Below are 19,309 nucleotides of genomic sequence, written 5' to 3'. Positions count from 1 at the left end.
AAGTAGTAGGCCCGGTGGACTCCGAAGAAGTAGCAGACGATCGAATCTGGCTACTATTCAAGAGGTTCAAACTGAAAGACTTATCACCTTTGATAAACCTGCAGTAAGAAAAGAAGGACTTTGCAACACAGCCATGGAACTCGTCCCTCTTGATACCCAAATATCAGTTCGTCAAGAAACTCTTGTCTACAATGAAGTAGCATATGACTATACAAACATGTCAAAGGAGGAAGCAACTCCAGTGATTTCAAAGAATCCGGATGCAATACCAACTATTGACAGAACTGCCTCTGGCTACTTTATCAACTTCGATAACTTCTCTGAGGATCCCAGTGAACCAGAAATAACGCCAGAAAAAACGCTTTTTAAAGAAAAAATAACAGAACTCCTTCATCAACTTGAGAGAACATATCTGGTTTCGCCATGGGTTGAACTTTGGATTGGATTAGGTGTACTTTTTCTCATGCTATGGCTCATTCTTGTTTTGAGTTTGGGACAAATGATAGATGGAAAATACAGTACAATGGACACAGCACGTAAGAACATCAACTTGCTCCTGCAACCTTACAAGTCATCTCATCGTGAGCGAAGAGACCTGTCATCAGTAAACATCACAGCCGTTCCTATACCTGGTGGTATAGCATGGGACACAACTGATTATGACATTTAAGGCCCGGTGGAATTGATGAAAATTCCACACCAGTTTAAGGTTTCTTTAACTGATTTTGTTTCATCAAGCACTTTTTCTGAGGATTGGGACTTTGAAACTGTTAATAATATGATGTCAGACTTAGAAATGTCTGCAAAAATTCAAACACATGAACACCTAGAGGTTCAACAAGTTATGAAGAACTGTATTGTTATAATCATTTTGGTCACCATTATTTGCACAAATCTATAAATCCTAGAAATGTTTTTACTTACAATCAATGGGAACATTGTCCAATGCCACCAAAAGGCAGCTCTAAAACATTTTATGAAAAATGTCCATACTTTACAGGTTTTAATGTGACAAATCCAGAAACCTTTTATTTTAAATATATAAATAAGACAGGAATAAAAAACATGTTGGCCAATACTAAACAAATTTATTCTGTGAACTTTTATGCTCAACTGTCTACATTAGGGTTTAACTTTTGGAAAGACAATATTGAGACACAAACTGTCTGGGGTACAAAAGAATGGCAGGTGCAAGGTTTGGAAGCCTTGTTCAGAGCCTGTATTATCCCAGAACAAATAATATTTTTAAATGACACTGTTCAACAAACATCATGTCTTGGCCTAGGTAAGAGAAACGATTTAAACAAACCGTCCATACCTGAAGCCACACCTAACAGTAATGACACTACAGATGAGGAGGTAGACGTAAAACAGATTTTAAAACACAACAGAACCAATCCTGATTGGAAACAATGATTAAGCTGTCCCATAGACATGAACAACTGTCAAGATAGACTCATGAACAGAACACAAGGGTTCAAAATACATAAATGTCATTTCATAGTACAATTAGATAGCGCCAGATCCGAGATATTCCCAGAGACAACATCCAGGGATAGTAACAACATACAGTGTAGGAAAACTATTGACTGGCTACAGAAATCCACAGTTCCAGAAATTAAACAACACTTGACTTTACTTAAAGAAGGCGTTGTCTTACGAGACTTCTAACTTGGGCTTCATAAACAAAGTCAAAAATGTTTCATATACGCCGGTATATACGCAGCGTACAACGAAGCTTGGAAAATAACACAAATGGAAACTGCAGAAAAAATACGAGAAATTGATCGTATTGATTTAGAGAAAGCGCTCTCTGTAGTGGACAATGGGTTAACGACTCTGTCCTCCAGAATTTATTCTTTGGAGAGCATTGTATCATCTGCCATTGACATAATAGACCAGGATTTGCTAATGTTACAACATGGCCAGTCTCAATTACGTTCTATAATGCTGCAAGGCTGGACGTTACAAAATCTCCGTTCAGGCTACGTGCCATGGCGTCTAATCAATACCACGTCATTGTTTTCTGTCTTTAACGTTACAGATAAACAAAGCTCTTTGGCAAAAAGAGGAGCGGACTAAACTGTGCTGAGCATTGAAAAACTGGAAAGATTGCCACTGACGGTTTCTGAGAAACCTATCGTAGAATGGATAATACATGGCACCATCACTATACCAGGGGCGATTTTCCAATTTCAGTATTGTCTAAAGGATACATTAAGTCAACCTGGAATTTACCATACACACACAAATGTTGGAGTGGGGGAAAGGAGGTATTTCTTAGTACAAAAAATTGTAAAAATTCACTAAGCGGTACACTTTATGTGAAGGTATTAATTTACATGGAGCTTGCGAATGTTCTTTAAATAACCTTTCTTGCCACATGCACGATTCTCCAGCGGCTGTGATAGACCCGATTTTCAGGCAGCTTTCCAATGGCAGCTATCACAGCTGTTGTGGCATGTTGCCAGGAAAAGCCTATCTGGTTAGTGTGTCGGCCAGGGTCACTTGTTGTATCGAAGTATTGTACCCAAAAAGTAATACAGACAGGGAGAGGGCGTTATGGCCTTCGATGAATATCTCTTCTATACGAGTTGATACTTAAGCAGAATGAAAGCCATTCTTTTACAAAAAAAATTGCCACTGACCTCGTCTAGAGAAACGTATGATCTGCAAGTTGCAAGGACTTCTGCAGAGATACATGCATTATTATCAACAAACTGCCCAGTACATTTCGCAGAAATGTTAGGTCAAATCTTAAACATGTCTGATACCAGTGGCATCGCACATGTATTTAAGACTATCTTTTCGGGACTGTTAGCACCATTCGAAGCAGTCCTCGGCATTTTTCCAAATTTCGTGCGCTCTGTGTTTGGTGGTCTGCCTCTCATTTTGGGACTCGTAGCAGGAATTCTATTTTTGTTCCTTCTGCTCTGATATGGCAAATCGAGTCACCGACGATACCCAGACTACAATGGAACGGGCTCTCCTGGCCATGCAGTATCGTGACAGAATTACACAGATTCTTGGCTTGGCTCGTTTAAGAGATCTGAATACCACTTGGTTCCTTTCATTCAGACCAATCTGGCAAGATTGCATCTTACCTGTTCTATGATGCCTGCTTTGCGGAGAAGAATGCGTGTTAGACATTTGTCTTACACTTCCATCAGCACCGCCAACAGATGTTGACTCTTTGCTGGGTCCTATAACGACTCATACATCGTGTTGCCCCCAACGGCTGCCAATCCTGATGACGGCATTCATTGAGATCTCACCGACGAATCCAGCTATTGGTGAGGTACGTGGAACAACAGGCACACAGATACCATCTACAGCGAACATTGCTAATGCGGATGACGCTGACGGTGATGCTTCACATCTATGCACATTTGATCTACTTGATGAAGTAGTTCCACTTTCACCAACTGCGGTAGACGGTTTCTTTTCCAGTTTAGATGACTTGATGTTTTCTCCCGACACCGAGAATAACTTTTGAAAAGTGCACACAGCGTTCCATGAACTCTGAAATTCGGCCTTCGGTTTATAAAACAAACCCTCTAACTTGGGAACTCTATGTTTCTACAATCTACATTTGAAAAATGTTTCTCTCCATCCCAAAATAGAACCTTTTTTCACTTGGCACAAAGTTATCTGCTTAAAGTAGAACTATTCTTAGAGAACAAGAAATTCATTTGATACTTCGTATAGACAATATTTGGCATTTTATATATAATGCTATGGAATGGTCTCTACCTTTTTTCTTCTGTAAATTTAGAGCCATTTCATAAATGTCATTTCATAGTACATTAAGATAGCGTTCTTTAATGACAGCTATTGCTTATAAGATACGTGCAAGACAAATACTCATGTATGTGCATAAACCATGTATTGATGCATTTCATGTATTTTGGGTGGGATTATGAACACATGCTTTAGTTATGTTTTTTATGCTTAGTAATATTAGACATAATACGTGGAGTGGGTGTTGTATAGTGTTTTAGGACCCTAGTGTAATTTTCCCGATTCATGCCCTTATATAGGTATAAAGTACTGTATCCTTGTATAGGCATAGAAATCATAACCATATTAAGACATAGCTCAAGTAGTCCTAATACGGCTTGGCTACTTCCACTAGTTCCGAAAATCTACAACGATTTCTTAGAAAAACCCGCCTTCAGCAGTCAGGGACTTCCCCCTGCATGAATATAAATTTATCCATGAACTCATGGAGTTTTCAGAGAATTGACTCTCTAATGACGTTAAATCGAGTCCTGAGAGAGAGATACCAGACCTCCTACATTCTAAACACCAAGGTACGGAGCTGATTAGACCCTAAGAGAATTCTTGGATTAGATTCTTGGCAAAGAATACTGAAACTAATCCACACCTCACTTACTTCTTCCCTTGTCCTAGACCTAGGTTAGGTACACCGGGGTAGACGTATTTTAGAAGCACCAGTTGAGTACTTTTAGTCTTTATTTATCAATGTATGTATGTCTTTTATGTACTATATGGCTTAGAAACCATATCATGCTTTTACAGTATTATTTTATAATACTCTTCGTACTGTACGCATTGTACTTTACAACAAGTATTACGATTGTAGCAGTTCATTTCTTATGCTTGAGAAAGAAGACTGTTCAATAAATACCTTTTATTGAAAAACGCCCGTCTCTCTATTTCTCTGCACCTCTGGTGAAACGAAGCATGCACGATTGACTGAGTAAAATAACTATCTATTGTTTCCGCGACTCTAGAGATATATTTCTTATTCTTGGGAAACAAAGTTGTCATGTTTTAAGCGGTTGTCAGAAACTAATCCCTTGTTCATTCAAGAAAGTTTCTAGTGACCTCTGAGCTAGCTGGCACATACACAATTAAGTCTAGTATATTCGGTGGAGACCTAGTCGACCTCAGTCCTATGTCTAAACTACAGGATATACTATTCCAATGCGCAGAGCCTATTGGGAATATGGGAACTACACTACAAGACAGTCTGCAGGAAGGTACCTTCCATGGATTTACAAAGTAAGCAGAGTAGGGACGTGATTAGCCCAGCACGCCACAGCATGTGTCTTGTAAAATAAGCTTGGTATAAATATTTGAACTGAATAAGACGCAGACAGGCCGCGATTGCTGCGCTGCGTGGGGATTCTAGAGCCTCCACCCAGTCATCTTCCTCTAATGGACCTAGGTACTGCTGCCATGTCTCTCTAGTTTTGTGCGGGGTAGTAGGGGTATTGTTGTGTGATATATTTTAGTTATTTTATGGTCGCCCATGAAAACCTTCGCCTTGATGGGATTGAACTCAGGAATCTCGGTTAGATGGGATATATATGGGGTAAAGGCATGCCGGAACTGCAGATACCTCGCTGATTGTGAGCGCGGTAAGAGTGATGTCCTGAGGCGGAAAGCCGGGACGGTTTTAGGCTCGGAATTGCTGCTATTATTTTAAAATTATTTTAAAATTGTTGCCTTGTGTTTATACAGACTGCTTGTATAATACTGCCCCATTGTGTTTTTAAACTTATATTGTAGCTAGCAGGGCGCGAACCCCCGATCCCTCCTCACCGGTCCCGCCATCTTGGGTGAGGGGGACGAGCTGGGCGAGCACTCTAGTGCTCAGACCCGCCCGCCCCTGTCTATACAAAATGGTACCCTGGCCTAGGAAGCGCAGCGGACGAGCGCAGCGGGCACGCTGGGCGCGCGCCGAAGCCGCGCCAAAGCCAAGCCCGTCTGCGCCCGTCCGCGACCGGACACGGCCAAGGACCAAACCCCCTGGTCCTGTCAACCGGATCCAGTGGAGTAGGGACGAACTGTTGAATCTGGCCTCCGTCACATGCAGTCACGGCCTCCACACTATGCATGCAGGGGTGGACACAGGCTGCATATTCTGCCAATATCGGTTCCGTACGGTAATGGCAGATACTTGGAACAGCCCCACCCTGTTGTGCGGCCTGCTTAATGTGAGGTCGCTGCGCTGCCATAAGTTCGACATCCACGACCTCCTCGTGGACAGACAATTGGATCTGCTATTTCTAACAGAAACATGGCTGGACACACACTCTGACCCTGACATCATTCAGGCATTACCGGATGACTATCTGATGGTAAGACTGGATAGACCTGAGGGCAGAGGAGGAGGCATAGCGCTTGCATTTAAACACAACCTCGCCTGTCAAATTGAATCAGTCCAGCTGGCGGCAAGTGAGGTGGGGATGTTTACGATAAAAATCAATGGGGGTACAACTGTGAAAGGTTATTTAGTCTACCGCCCCCCGGGCCCCTTGGCAAGGTTTAAGGGCGCCCTCATAGAGTGTGCCACTGAGATGGCGCTGCGGAGGGATAAGTTTCTGCTACTCGGAGACTTTAACATGCACCTCGAAGATTCACTAGACAAGGGAGTGATGGAGTTCCGGCAGGATCTCCAAGCACTACAATTAGAGCTGAAGGGCCACCTTCCAACACACCAACATGGTCATTTGCTTGACCCAGTCTTTGCTAACTGGGAGGATGTTAGGGTGGCTCCTCCAGTGCCTCTCCCGTGGACTGACCATTTCTTGGTGCCTTTTGAAATCTCTCTCCCTAAGAATAAGGTCACCGCTCCCACTCCCCTTAACTATCTCAGGCGCAAATGGGCTAGGTTCTCCCTGCCCAAATTTAATGAGGCTCTTACAGCCTATGGCCCCCCTGGAGGCGATGATGCGGATTCGGTAAATAAACTACTTAACGAACGAATCACGGCTGCGCTGGACCAAACGGCCCCTTTAAACCATCTTAAGAAGGGTGGTCGTAAACAGAGATCGGCACCATGGTTTAACGAAGAATTGCGTGGTGCCAAGAGGGAGTGTAAGCGAGCGGAGAGGCAGTGGAGGGTAGCCTATGACAGTCAGGCGAGAGAGAAATATCTCACCCACCGACGAGCATATCATAATCTTATCGGGATAACAAAAACTGCCCACTACGCAGAGAGAATTTTGGATGCAGAGAACTCAGCAAAAGAACTGTTCTGTGTATACAAATCTCTTGCTGTCTCCGAATCCACAGCAGGACCAGAGGACTGCTCTTTGGCTGCCTGTAATCGCATTGCCGACTACTTCAGCGACAAAGTGTCCAAAATATACTCCGCCTTCCCTGCCCAACCAGCGGTAGATGGAAAGGTTGAGGCATCAGTTAGAGAGGTAGATGGTCACAATCTGCTGCTCAATTTCTTCACCCCACCAGCTGAAGACCTGATCAACATATGTAGATCAGTGAAATCAGGTTCCCCACGGGACCCAGCATCTCCTAAACGGTTGGGGGACAGCCTGACAACATTAGAGCCATATATCAGGCACCTGCTGGACATTTCCTTTAGGTCCAGCACTGTGCCTTGGGAATGGAAACAAGCAGTTGTGCTCCCCCTTCGCAAGAAGCCTAATATTAGCTTCGAAAAGCTGGAGAACCTGCGCCCCATTTCCCTCCTTCCTTACTTCTCGAAAGTGGCTGAGAAGTTGGTGAATCGGCAGCTAATGCAGTTTGTGGAAGAGTCTAATCTCCTTCACCCCACCCAATTCGGATTCAGACCTCGACATTCGACTGAGTCGGCACTCCTCATGGCTTCCGAATCCATCAGGCAGGGGGTCGACGAGGGCCACACTATGGCCCTGATCCTGCTGGACCTCAGCGCCGCGTTCGACACTGTAGCACATCCCATCTTGCTACAGTGTCTGAACAAGGCAGGGCTGGGTGATGCAGCGCTAAAATGGATCCAGTCGTTCCTATCGGGCCGTGGCTTCCAAGTCAGGCAGGGCGACTGCTATTCCAGGCGAATGGCATTGGACCAGGGGGTACCACAGGGCTCGTCCCTAAGCCCAACGCTTTTTAATCTATATGTGGCCCCAGTCGCCTCCATAGTGGAGAGCTACGGTCTGCGCTTGGTGTCATACGCTGACGACACGCAGCTGGTCATCTCCCTATCGCGTGCACCCGGCCTTGCGGCAGACATCTTCAGAGCATGCATGCAAGATCTTGCTGCCTGGATGTCTGCCAACTGCCTTAAACTTAACGGCAACAAGACCGAGGTGCTGGTGGTAGGGGGAGACCGAGCGGCGTGGACGTCAGCGTGGTGGCCTCCTTGCTTGGGAATGGCACCCACCCCCTGCCTGGAGGCGAGGAATCTAGGTGTCTGGTTCGACTCCGATCTAACCTTTGGCACCCAGGTCAACCGGGTGGTTGGCACCTGTTTCGGGATCCTCAAGACCCTCAGGAAGGTTCTGGAGTTCCTTCCCACCAAAGCCCGCCGAACACTAGTGCATGCTCTAGTCACGTCCAAGTTGGACTATGGCAACCTTCTCTACCTGGGAATCCCCGAGAAGAATCTGAGCCGCCTTCAGGTCTTGCAAAACGCCGCTGCTCGGCTAGTCCTCAGACTACCGAGAAGATCAGCCTCCAAAGCCGCGCTCCAAGCCTTGCACTGGCTTCCTGTCAGGAGCAGGATAGAATTCAAGGCCCTCTGCACCTGCCATAGGATCATCAACGGCAGGGCACCCTCTCCACTTCAGGATCTCTTGACACAATACGAGCCATCCCGTACGCTAAGATCCTCTGGCTCAGGGCGCCTAACTATTCCAAAGGTGTCCAGAGCGAGGATGGGTGGCAGATCCTTCAGGTACCTCGCCGCATCCTGCTGGAATAAACTCCCGGTAGCGCTGCGCCTGGAACCATCAGAGTCTATCTTCAGGGCTGAGCTGAAAACATTTCTCTTTGCCAGATAGCGGGCCTCCCCTCTGATCTTCCTCTGAACACGCTCGCATCTAAGCGCGGGGACACGCCGTTGTGCGTCACCATTGCGCTCTACAAGAATGCCTATTATTATTATTATAGCGGTAGAATTGTGTGCGGGGCATGCTGAATTCTGTCTGTAGATCAAGAAAGGACTTGAGAGCGCATCTGCGCACAACTGTCACCACCCTATCTGTCCCAAAGGCGACCCAGCCCTGAAAGCCGGACAAATGCAACAGCTGTGGTAATTGTCCGTTTCTCCATAGTGGAGTTTCTCTAGTGAGTCTCCCCCACCAGCCCATCTGATGGAGCGCCAACTTCCAAATCCTGAAGACCATAGCTGTAGCGGGTGGCAGCTCTCGAAGCAGCGTCATTGAGTACAGAACCATGTAGAGAGCATTATCTTCCAGCAGCCAACGTTCCACAGCATAGGCCGGATCCTCGCTGCTGCCATACCACCAATCATTGAGGACGAGTAGGTGAGAGGCCATGTAGTATGCCTGAACGTCGGGAGTGGCTAAGCCACCGGAGTAGGTATTTGGCAATGTGTTTTAGCCATGTGGTATACCAGTGTGCCTGCTGTTCAACATGGGTTAACTTTAGTGGCGTAGTGTGGGGTAAATTGAATTGATGTACAGTGGAATGCGGTAGATTGGAGTAGCGTGGAGTAGGGAAGACTGGAGTAGTGGGGTAGGTTGGTTTACAGTAGCGTAGAGTGGGGTAGATTGGGGTAGCACGGAGTAGGGTAGATAGGTTTACAGCAGAGTGGGGCAGATTGGTGCAGGGTAGATTATAGTGGGATGGGGTATAGTAGAGTGGGAAAGACTGAAGAGAGGTAGGGTAGATTTGGATGGACTGTGGTAGATAGGAGTTTGGTAGATTGAGGTACAGTGGAGTGAGTATATTGGGGTAGATTGAGTGGGGCATATAGATTGGAGTAGAGTGGGGTACATTGGGTGGAATGGAGTAGGGGAGTGGAGTGGGGCAAATTGGAGTGGGATAGACTTAAGTGGAGCAGGGTGTGTGGAGACATATAGAATGGAATGGCGTAGAGTGGGGTAGAGTGGAGTAGGGTGGCTTGAAGTGGAGTAGGGTAGGTTGGAGTGGAGTGGGGTACAGTGGTGCAGTAGATTGAGGTGAAGTAGATTATTGTGGAGTAGATCGGGCTAGAATGGAGTGGGTACATTGGGGTGGAGTGGGTTAGATTGGACGGAAGTAGAGTGGAGAAGAGAGGGGTGTAAAATAGATTGGAGTAGAGTGGAATGGGCTAGATTAGTCTGGAGAAGAGTGTGGTAGATTGCGTGGATTGGAGTAGGGTAAAGTGGAGGGGGAGATTAGGATAGGGAGGAGTAGTTTAAATTCGAGTAGAGTGGAGTTGGGTAGATTAGAGTGGAGTGGGGTGGATTGGAGTGGGGTAGATTGGAGTAGATTAGAGTGGGGGAGATTGGAGTAGAGTGTGGGTAGATTAGGGTGGAGTGGGGTCATTAGGTGGATTACAGCATGGCATATTGGAGTGGAGTATATTGGAGTGGAGTGGATTGGGTTGGGGTAGAGTGGAGTGGGGTAGAATAGTCGCAAAGTGTCTTACAGTGGAGTGCCGTGGAGTGGCATGGCGTGGAATGGAAAATAAGTGGGAGGGCATAGAGTGGAGCTGGGTGTTGTAGAGTGATGTGGTGTCGAATGTTGTAGAGAGGAGTAGAGTAAAGTAGAGTGGGGCAGTGTGGAGCATGCATGGTGTGATAGTCCACCGCTATTACAGACAACACATTTCCACTAGAAAATGGCCATTACATTTGCACTGACATACAGTTTTACTGCGCACAAAATATAATGTGTGGAAATGTCATCACCAATAGTAGGGATTTGTTTTGATTGTTCTAAAATATTTATTTCCACCACAATTCAGAATTACAAAAAAAGACATGTGCATCATCTCTACTGTTCTCATTCTGATGTATTCTGAAATATCACCACAGTTCATTTTGTTGTGTGCTAGGAACAATAACATCCTACAGCCTGTCCTCTCACATGGGTACTCAGCACAATTGATTGCAACATACATTCGCTCGCTTTGAAGTCAGCAAAAGAAAAGTAAACAATTACCTTGGAAAACAAAATCTGACATTTAAGCTCTATCTTTGAATGTACAGCAAATGAGACGAGATAAGAACAAGATTTAAAGGCCTGTTTACAGATAGCGAGTACTCATGGGAGAGACTAAGTTAAACTGGACAGCCTAAAACAACAAGAAAACGACAGAGGCAGCTAGGAAAATGAACTTTGTAGAGTGGATCAGAACAAAGAACAAGCATTTGCAATGCAATAGGTCTTGCATTTGCAAGAGTTTGAGCTATTGGCAGTGTAAATGACAATGCCTTTTATTTATGTATTTAGAAAACCTGCAAGTAGTGATTAAACACGCACTTTGTACTTATAGTCCTTGCTTATGAGAAGAAAGGATGCCAGTAAAAGAGGCACAGTTACTGCCAGTATTGCTTCTCGTAAGCAAGGACTATAAGTGCAAAGTACGTGTTTAAGCCTATTTATTTATTTATTTTATTTTAAAGGTTTTATATAGCGCTGGCTAGACCCGGAGGTATCAGAGCGCTTTACATGGGTATCAGACAATACATTTCAGGTTACAGCTTTACAAAGGTTACACAGTTATTAGAGAATGGCAATTTTAGTTACAAGTAAGGTTGAGACAAACAAAAAGGAACATATAGGTAGGGGAAAAATCTGGCAAGGGGAGATATTCAGGGTAGTGGGGGGGTAAGAGCAGGGGAAGTATACAGAGAGTGGAGGAGGGAAAGAGGAGGGGAGGGTTAGAGACACGGCATGGCAAGAGGAGGGGGAGGGTGACAGGGACACAAACCGGTAGACGAGTCAAAGCTGCGCCTAAAGTCCAGAAGCAGTGATCCCAGGGGGAGTGGTATCATTTCCCCATCTCTGTTACGAGAGGCTCCCTAAGCGCAGTGAACTCTCTCAGAGGGGCCTCTGAGACTCCAAGGCCTATTTACTGGATCCTTCCCCAAAAAGGGGAGAGGGAGTGCTTTGGCAAGGGGTGCCATACCATACCTCAATTTAGAGTGGCTGCCTTGGAGCTGTGGACTCTCTCAGCCGGTATGCTGATACTCCAGCATATATAACTTGGATCTTTCCCCAAAAAGGGGAGCAGTGCTTAGTCAAAGGGCACAAAAGGACAGGGGGCTAGGTGGTGAAAGCAGGCAAGGGAAGATATTACGGGGAGTGGGTGGTAGGAGCAGGGGAAGTAGACAGTGAGTGGAGGAGGGAAAGGGGAGGGGAGGATTAGTGACACGGCAAGGCAAGAGGAGGGGGAGGGTGACGGGGACACAAACCGGTAGGCGAGTCAAAGCTGCGCCCAAAGTCCAGTAAGCTGTGATCCCAGGGGGAGTGGTATCATTTCCCCATCTCAGTTGCGAAAGGCTACCTAAGCGCAGTGGACTCTCTCAGAGGGGTCTCTGAGACTCCAAGGCCTACTTTACTGTATCCTTCCCCAAAAACGGGAGAGGGAGTGCTTTGGCAAGGGGTGCCATACCATACCTCATTTGTGAGTGGCTCCCTTAGCACTGTGGACTCTCTCAGCGGGTATGCTGAGACTCCAGCATATATATCTTGGATCTTTCCCCAAAAAGGGGAGAAGGAGTGCTTAGTCAAAGGGCACAAAAGGACAGTGGGCTATGAGGTGAAGCAGGCAAGGGGAAAGATTCAGGTAAGAAGGGATTGGAGCAAGGAAGTAGACTGAGAACGAAAGAATGTTCAATAGAAGACAAGGAAAAATCAGAGTCACAGAAATACGATGGGGGGGGAGACAGGAGATGGGGAGAAAAACTGTGCTCAAAGTCCGGCTGGGTAAGTGACGGTCGGGGGATGAACCAAGGCCGTTCTCCTCAATAGCTGAACAGAGCAGCTCCACCTGGCGTCAGACATAGTGCTCGGACTCCGCTGTCAGGATGGGGATCAGGGGTATACTCAGAGATTCTCATTGTGTGTTGATTAGGGAGTGGTCACTACCACCCCTCGTTCACCTTAGCTCCATTGCTGCCTCTTTGGTCATTTTACTCTGCCCCAGGGTCCCAACAGGTGCTCCGGTCCCAGGCACGTTCTCTCCCTAGAGACGGTAGCAGCGAAGAATTGCAAGACCACTGCTTCCCCATTTTGGTATTTGCGAGGGCGTTCTGTATATTGGGCGAGGCTGTGGATCAGGCGTGACAACTACCTCAATTTCTGGGGTACTTGCAGGGTTTCAAAACACATAAATAAAAGGCATTTTCATTTACAATGCCAATATCTCAAACTCTCGCAAATGCGAGACCTATTGCATTACAATGCTCCAAAGTCGGCAACTCTGACCACTGCACCACATCCTCTACCTTATGTTATTGCAAGCAGTAGTAATAATGAAGTATGCTAGTGTTTAACAGACCAGCTGCCGTAGAATACTAGTGTTTACATCAAACCTCCACATGTTGAACGTGTTAGAAACACATAAAACAAATATATTGAGGGAGAGTGTCACTTGCATTTAACAGCAGTGCTATATTTATTTATTTATTTATTTAATGACATTTCTAAAGCACAATCAATGGCCCAAGGGCGTCTCGGCGCTGAAGGTATCTGCAGTATTTTGCCCGAGAGGAAAAGCTGAGTTTAATGATTAAAAAGCCAGGTCTTCAGTTGTTTACGAAATGACAGAAGAGAGGAACTTGTTTTTATGTAATGCGGCAATTTGTTCCAGAGTTTGGGGGCTGACACCAGGAATCTTCTGTCGCCCCAGGTAACCGATCTGGTGCGAGGGATTGCAAGGTCATTTGAGGAGGATGAACGCAGTGTTCTGTGGGGACAATAAGGAGTCAGATTTTGGGTGAGGAAGGTAGGTCCGGAGTTGTGCAGCGCCTTATACACAATGCAGAGAGTTTTAAACTCTATCCTGCTTCTGATAGGAAGCCAGTGTAGATTTCTAATAGTTTCCGCGGCAGATTGATGTTTAGGAATCTTGCCAAGGAGCCTGGCGGCAGAATTCTGAATAACCTGAAGTTTGTTTAAAACTCTACTCTGTGCGTTTGCAAACAAAGCGTTGCAGTAGTCCAATGTGGACAATACCAGGGAGGTCACCAAGGTTTTGCCGGCTGTGTCCGGAAGGAAAGGGAGAATCTTTTTAATGAGTTTTAATTTATGAAAGGCAGAGGAGGCAATTTGATTGATGTGAGGGACAAAGTTTAATCTATACTGCTGCGATGTGTTTTAAATACATCTCTGCTGGCGTACAATATTTTCAAACATGTCTTTTGTGTGTCTCTGCACCGGATTCTTTGACGGTGTTTAAGATGTTTGCGCGCGAGGGTAGTTCAGGGCTCGAGAACAGGTCCTAGTGCCGAGCACCCTAAGCACATTGCAGAGTGGGTTGGATATGGATCGGTGCTACCGGTTGTCTTCGAGATCTCGTCAAGTGATTTATTCATGTCGAGAGCAAGCCTCCTCCGTTGCAGATGATGACACTGGAGCATGACGAGGCGCGCTGCTCTTCCAGGAAGGGCGACGAGAGGGGGTTATACTGTTCCACACAGGCAAGCCACAATATCCTAGCACACATTCAAACCGTTCCATGTAGTTTGGGCAGGTGTACAACTATTTAGTAGTGTTTTGAGGCGGCTGCCTCCACGGAAAAACAATAAAAATGAGCTCCTGAAGTTTCCCTTCCCAAAGGCTCACCGACCATTAACTCAATCTGAATCATGTCAGACCGGTTGGCCGTATTATTGGCACTGGTGCCGGACCTCTTGTGGTTTATTAACACAACAGTGTTGCTTCTTATTAGTAACCTTTAATGTAAAAGTGTGTTCCAAAGCTGCGGTGTACATACGTTCCTTCCACCTAAAAAAACAGGGTTGGATTGTGATCTAAAATAGGCCGGGTCCGACTCACAGTTGCACAACTCCCAGCCGAAAACTAACAAGCCTCGGGCAGTGCTGAGACCGGCACTGCACGGGCACACACCTGGAGCAGTGCACACACCTGGAGCAGTGCACAGACAGGGGCCCGCGCACCGAGCCGTACACCGCGCTGTGGTCCAGCAGCCCTTCTGCTTGATGACGGACACCCTGTTTTTCCAGGCAGTCATCCAAGCCTCAGAGCCACACAAAACATTCACCTACAGCCAACAAGGCCAGCCCAGAGGAGAGACCGACGGAGAGACGGCTGGAGAGATGGAGGCAGAGCCCAGCGATAGAGGGAAGGTGGCCGCACACAACGACTCGGCAGAGCTGCCGCCTCTGCGAGCTGTGGCGAGGGACCGGTCCTGCCCCCTCCTCGGAACTTTGTTATTGATAGTGGCCTCCTACATTGCATGTCTCTGGAGCTCAGACCACAGCCAAGGGAGGCCGTGGACGAGGCTGCTGGCTGATTTAGGAGCCCCACTTGAAGGATGTTGGTGAAAGGGAGGCTCCTTGGTTCCCCCACACCCAAGGACCTATCTGCTGGCTGTCTCCTGAATTGTGCCTTTGAGAGGTGGCAGCAGCGTCTATTAATCACTCCAACGTCACCGTACGGTGCCAGCCTCCATGCGGGGAGGGCGGGGAGCTGTGTCTGATTGATCACCATGCTTCTGGAGCACAGGCCTGCGCACCATGTGGCTTGTAAGGCAGGCGCTGCTGAAGAGTGCGCCCGCCTTACAAGCCACATGGTGCCTTAAAAAGAAAGTTCCCCGTGCGCCCTACAGAGCATTGCTGCAGACTGCTGGCTGATTTAGGAGCCCCCGTTGAAGGATGTTGGTGAAAGTGAGGCTCCTTGGTTCCCCCACCCCGGGGACCTACCCTCACGGAAACTGACTGTCTCCTGCATTGCGCCCAGTACCAGCCTCCGTAAGGGGAGGGCGGGGAGCTGCGGCTGATTGATCTCCACGCACTGTTGGAGCGTGCTAACCAGATAGCAAAGAAGTGCTGGCAAAGTGAAAGAACACTGTAGTTAGGCGCCGCTGTATTGGAACTACACAGAAGTTAGAAAAACGCAAACAGCCAACGGAAAAGGACATTACAAAAACAGTAACACAACTAAGCCAATAGCAAGCAAGGAAACAAATAACATGACATTTCACCCAACATACTAATTACTATATGTCTCGCTGAGGCAGCGCATGCGCTGCCAAGGCGAAACCTAAAAGATTAGGTTCCAAAAGTGCGAGCACTGATAGGACACAAGCACTTGGATCATGCTCTATGGGAAGGTCACATGCAAGAAGAGGGAAGTGTTGACCGCAGAATGGACCAGCAGGAAGCAAGCAATTGAGAGTAGCTTTGAAGCCCTCCACTGGTAAGTAATGGGAGAGCTCCAAAGCTACTAACAGAAAACAAAATGTCTCGAAGATACAGCGATTGAGCCGTCTACACGAGACCTTAACATTTTTTTTTTTAAGGAGTGGGAGGAGAGATGGATATATTTTGAGATTGATTAAAAACCATAAATGAAATGTTTGATTCCTTTGAGCCCACATCTTTTTTTTACATCTCAAACATCAACTTGGTCCCATGACTTTAGCAAGTAGGTAATATTAAATGATACCAGAGCAAAACCGTTATTAATGCTTACCTCTCCAGATGCTTCATCAACCAAAGATATTTGAGTTGGTGTATCAACTTCGATAGCAACCTATAAATTATATTAAAAAGACACATAACTAATGGGCTACTTTTGAGCAGTCACAGAAAATTAATTTTCACAGTTAATTGTAGAATTTGCAAATGCTGCTGAGCTGTATGACTATTTTCAACATACAGAATGGGATTGCTTATTGTAAATGTGCCATATATAAAGTCAACTGCCTCCAATGCCACTACACCAAACTATGAAACGAATTCAGCTAATTTACTTTTGTACGACATTCTACTACACCTGTTATGACCCACATATTCGGACCTCACTGTTCTGAAACTGGTGTACCACAATTCAAAGAGTAATATTCGGTCTCAACAAGAAAACTTACAATACGTTTCGCCCAAAAACTGTACTTTAGATTCGTAAGAAGCAGCTCTTTGGTGACTGGAGAACAGTAGAGGTGCACCTTCAAGCTATAGTTAAAGAAACAAAAGAGAAAAAGAATGTGTTTAATTTCAAGTACTATGAACTAGTAGTAGCAGAAAACACACAGCTGTGATAAGTGTACCTGCATTCCAGCCTTCGTTTCAATGAAGGGGCTCGCAGTCCTCTCATATGATCTGGAAAACATAAAATAATAACATTATAATTATAATAATATATGTAGATGAGATTAACAAACATATAATTAGCAGAAAAGAAAAACATTCTTCAGAATCTCTGAATCAATAAATATTTCTCTGCGTTACCTTGAATGTCAATTTTCAGAACTTTATTACCCATATTGTAAGCAAGGCCTTTATTTTGGGAAGTTCTCTGATTACATAAAAAAACAACAGCATGCCTTTGCTCATTCACGTATAAGCAACAGGAGTAAACCCATAGACCAGATTGAGATCTGGGTAAATTGTATATACGAACAACAATATCTCAACTGCTATTATTTACCTGACTGGCAGATAAGCATGCACAAAACAGGGCAGGAAAATAGGGAGACTCATCATTTTGGTTAAATGTGCAGAAGGCATCATATATTTGAGAAAATACAAGAGAGAACATACATTTTGAAAAAATATGGACAAATTGGAAACATTTGTAACAGCACTGTAAGCAATAAATACGTAAGTAACCCGACGGACTTTGTGCACACAAGTGCTCGTGACACTCAAGGTGGATGGCGCAGGTGACAAGTGGAACAGCGGTAGGCGGCACAAGGTGAGAGTGTGACAATAATAGAAAGTACTTGTGGTTCACAGTTAAGTATTTACATAAATGTGTACAGAGTTAGGCATTTTGGTGAACCAGAGTATAGGGCGCCACAAGTTCCGCTGGGATGTCAACAGTGTTTTGATCTATAAAGATTAGGATCATCATCAGGACTGGGTTACAGATTGATGGATGCTGTACAAGAGAAAAGCGGTACAAAAGGGGGTGGTAATGGACGGAGCATCCGAACCAATCAAACACTCACACCCAGTCAAAAGATCTGGGTTTAATCCATCACCGTTCTTTAGCCCACTCTGCCACCCCAGTTCAGACATGGCTATATGCAAATCAGTCTGACCCTGTGCCTCTTGGGAACAGTCCAGCCCGAACTGCCAAGCCATGCCTTCCCTGGACCGGAAACAAGCTTCAGAGGACCGGTTTCTGGCATTACAGCCGTCTTCAGCCCAGCTTGCTTGAATCCAGTGGCAAAGTGAGCAAGGGACTCACGTCTGAGCATACCCTGCCACACTTATAGCGGCCAAAAGCGCTACAAAAGGGGGTGGTAATGGACGGAGCATCCGAACCAATCAAACACTCGCACCCAGTCAAAAGATCTGGGTTTAATCCATCACCGTTCTTTAGCCCACTCTGCCACCCCAGTTCAGACATGGCTATATGCAAATCAGTCTGACCCTGTGCCTCATGGGATCAGTCCAGCCCGAACTGCCAAGCCATGCCTTCCCTGGACCGGAAACAAGCTTCTGAGGACCGGTTTCTGGCATTACAGCCGTCTTCAGCCCGGCTTGCTTGAATCCAGTGGCAAAGTGAGCAAGGAACTCACGTCTGAGCATACCCTGCCACACTTATGGCGGCCAAAAGCGGTACAAAAGGGGGTGGTAATGGACGGAGCATCCGAACCAATCAAACACTCACACCCAGTCAAAAGATCTGGGTTTAATCCATCACCGTTCTTTAGCCCACTCTGCCACCCCAGTTCAGACATGGCTATATGCAAATCAGTCTGACCCTGTGCCTCATGGGAACAGTCCAGTCCGAACTGCCAAGCCATGCCTTCCCTGGACCGGAAACAAGCTTCAGAGGACCGGTTTCTGGCAGTACAGCTGTCTTCAGCCCAGCTTGCTTGAATCCAGTGGCAAAGTGAGCAAGGGACTCACGTCTGAGCATACCCTGCCACACTTATGGCGGCCAAAAGCGGTAAAAAATGGGGTGGTAATGGACGGAGGATCCGAACCAATCAAACACTCACACCCAGTCAAAAGATCTGGGTTTAATCCATCACCGTTCTTTAGCCCACTCTGCCACCCCAGTTCAGACATGGCTATATGCAAATCAGTCTGACCCTGTGCCTCATGGGAACAGTCCAGCCCGAACTGCCAAGCCATGCCTTCCCTGGACCGGAAACAAGCTTCCGAGGACCGGTTTCTGGCATTACAGCCATCTTCAGCCCAGCTTGCTTGAATCCAGTGGCAAAGTGAGCAAGGGACTCACGTCTGAGCATACCTTGCCACACTTATGGCGGTCAAAAGCAGTACAAAAGGGGGTGGTAATGGACGGAGCATCCGAATCAATCAAACACTCACACCCAGTCAAAAGATCTGGGTTTAATCCATCACCGTTCTTTAGCCCACTCTGCCACCCCAGTTCAGACGTGGCTATATGCAAATCAGTCTGACCCTGTGCCTCATGGGAACAGTCCAGCCAAACTGCC

The 19,309-nt window shown here is 46.3% G+C and overlaps 1 protein-coding gene across 2 annotated transcripts in view; it reads right to left on the bottom strand.

Annotated features, from left to right (window-relative positions):
• DCLRE1C (DNA cross-link repair 1C) overlaps positions 1-19,309 on the bottom strand; it is a 403,712-nt gene that overhangs the window by 363,673 nt on the left and 20,730 nt on the right. For both annotated transcript variants that reach the window (XM_078674195.1, XM_078674196.1), the window contains exons 2-4: positions 16,943-16,994; positions 16,763-16,847; positions 16,369-16,428 (exon numbers count right to left, since the gene is read on the bottom strand). In XM_078674195.1, the coding sequence (XP_078530321.1) occupies positions 16,369-16,428; positions 16,763-16,847; positions 16,943-16,994 (197 nt within the window). The remainder of the gene's footprint in view (positions 1-16,368; positions 16,429-16,762; positions 16,848-16,942; positions 16,995-19,309) is intronic.

This window comes from Lissotriton helveticus, chromosome 1_1 (genome assembly GCF_964261635.1).
Source record: "Lissotriton helveticus chromosome 1_1, aLisHel1.1, whole genome shotgun sequence".
In the NCBI taxonomy this organism is placed as follows: domain Eukaryota; kingdom Metazoa; phylum Chordata; class Amphibia; order Caudata; family Salamandridae; genus Lissotriton; species Lissotriton helveticus.
Note: the sequence above shows the minus strand (reverse complement) of the source record. Positions and strands in the feature narration are given on the sequence as shown.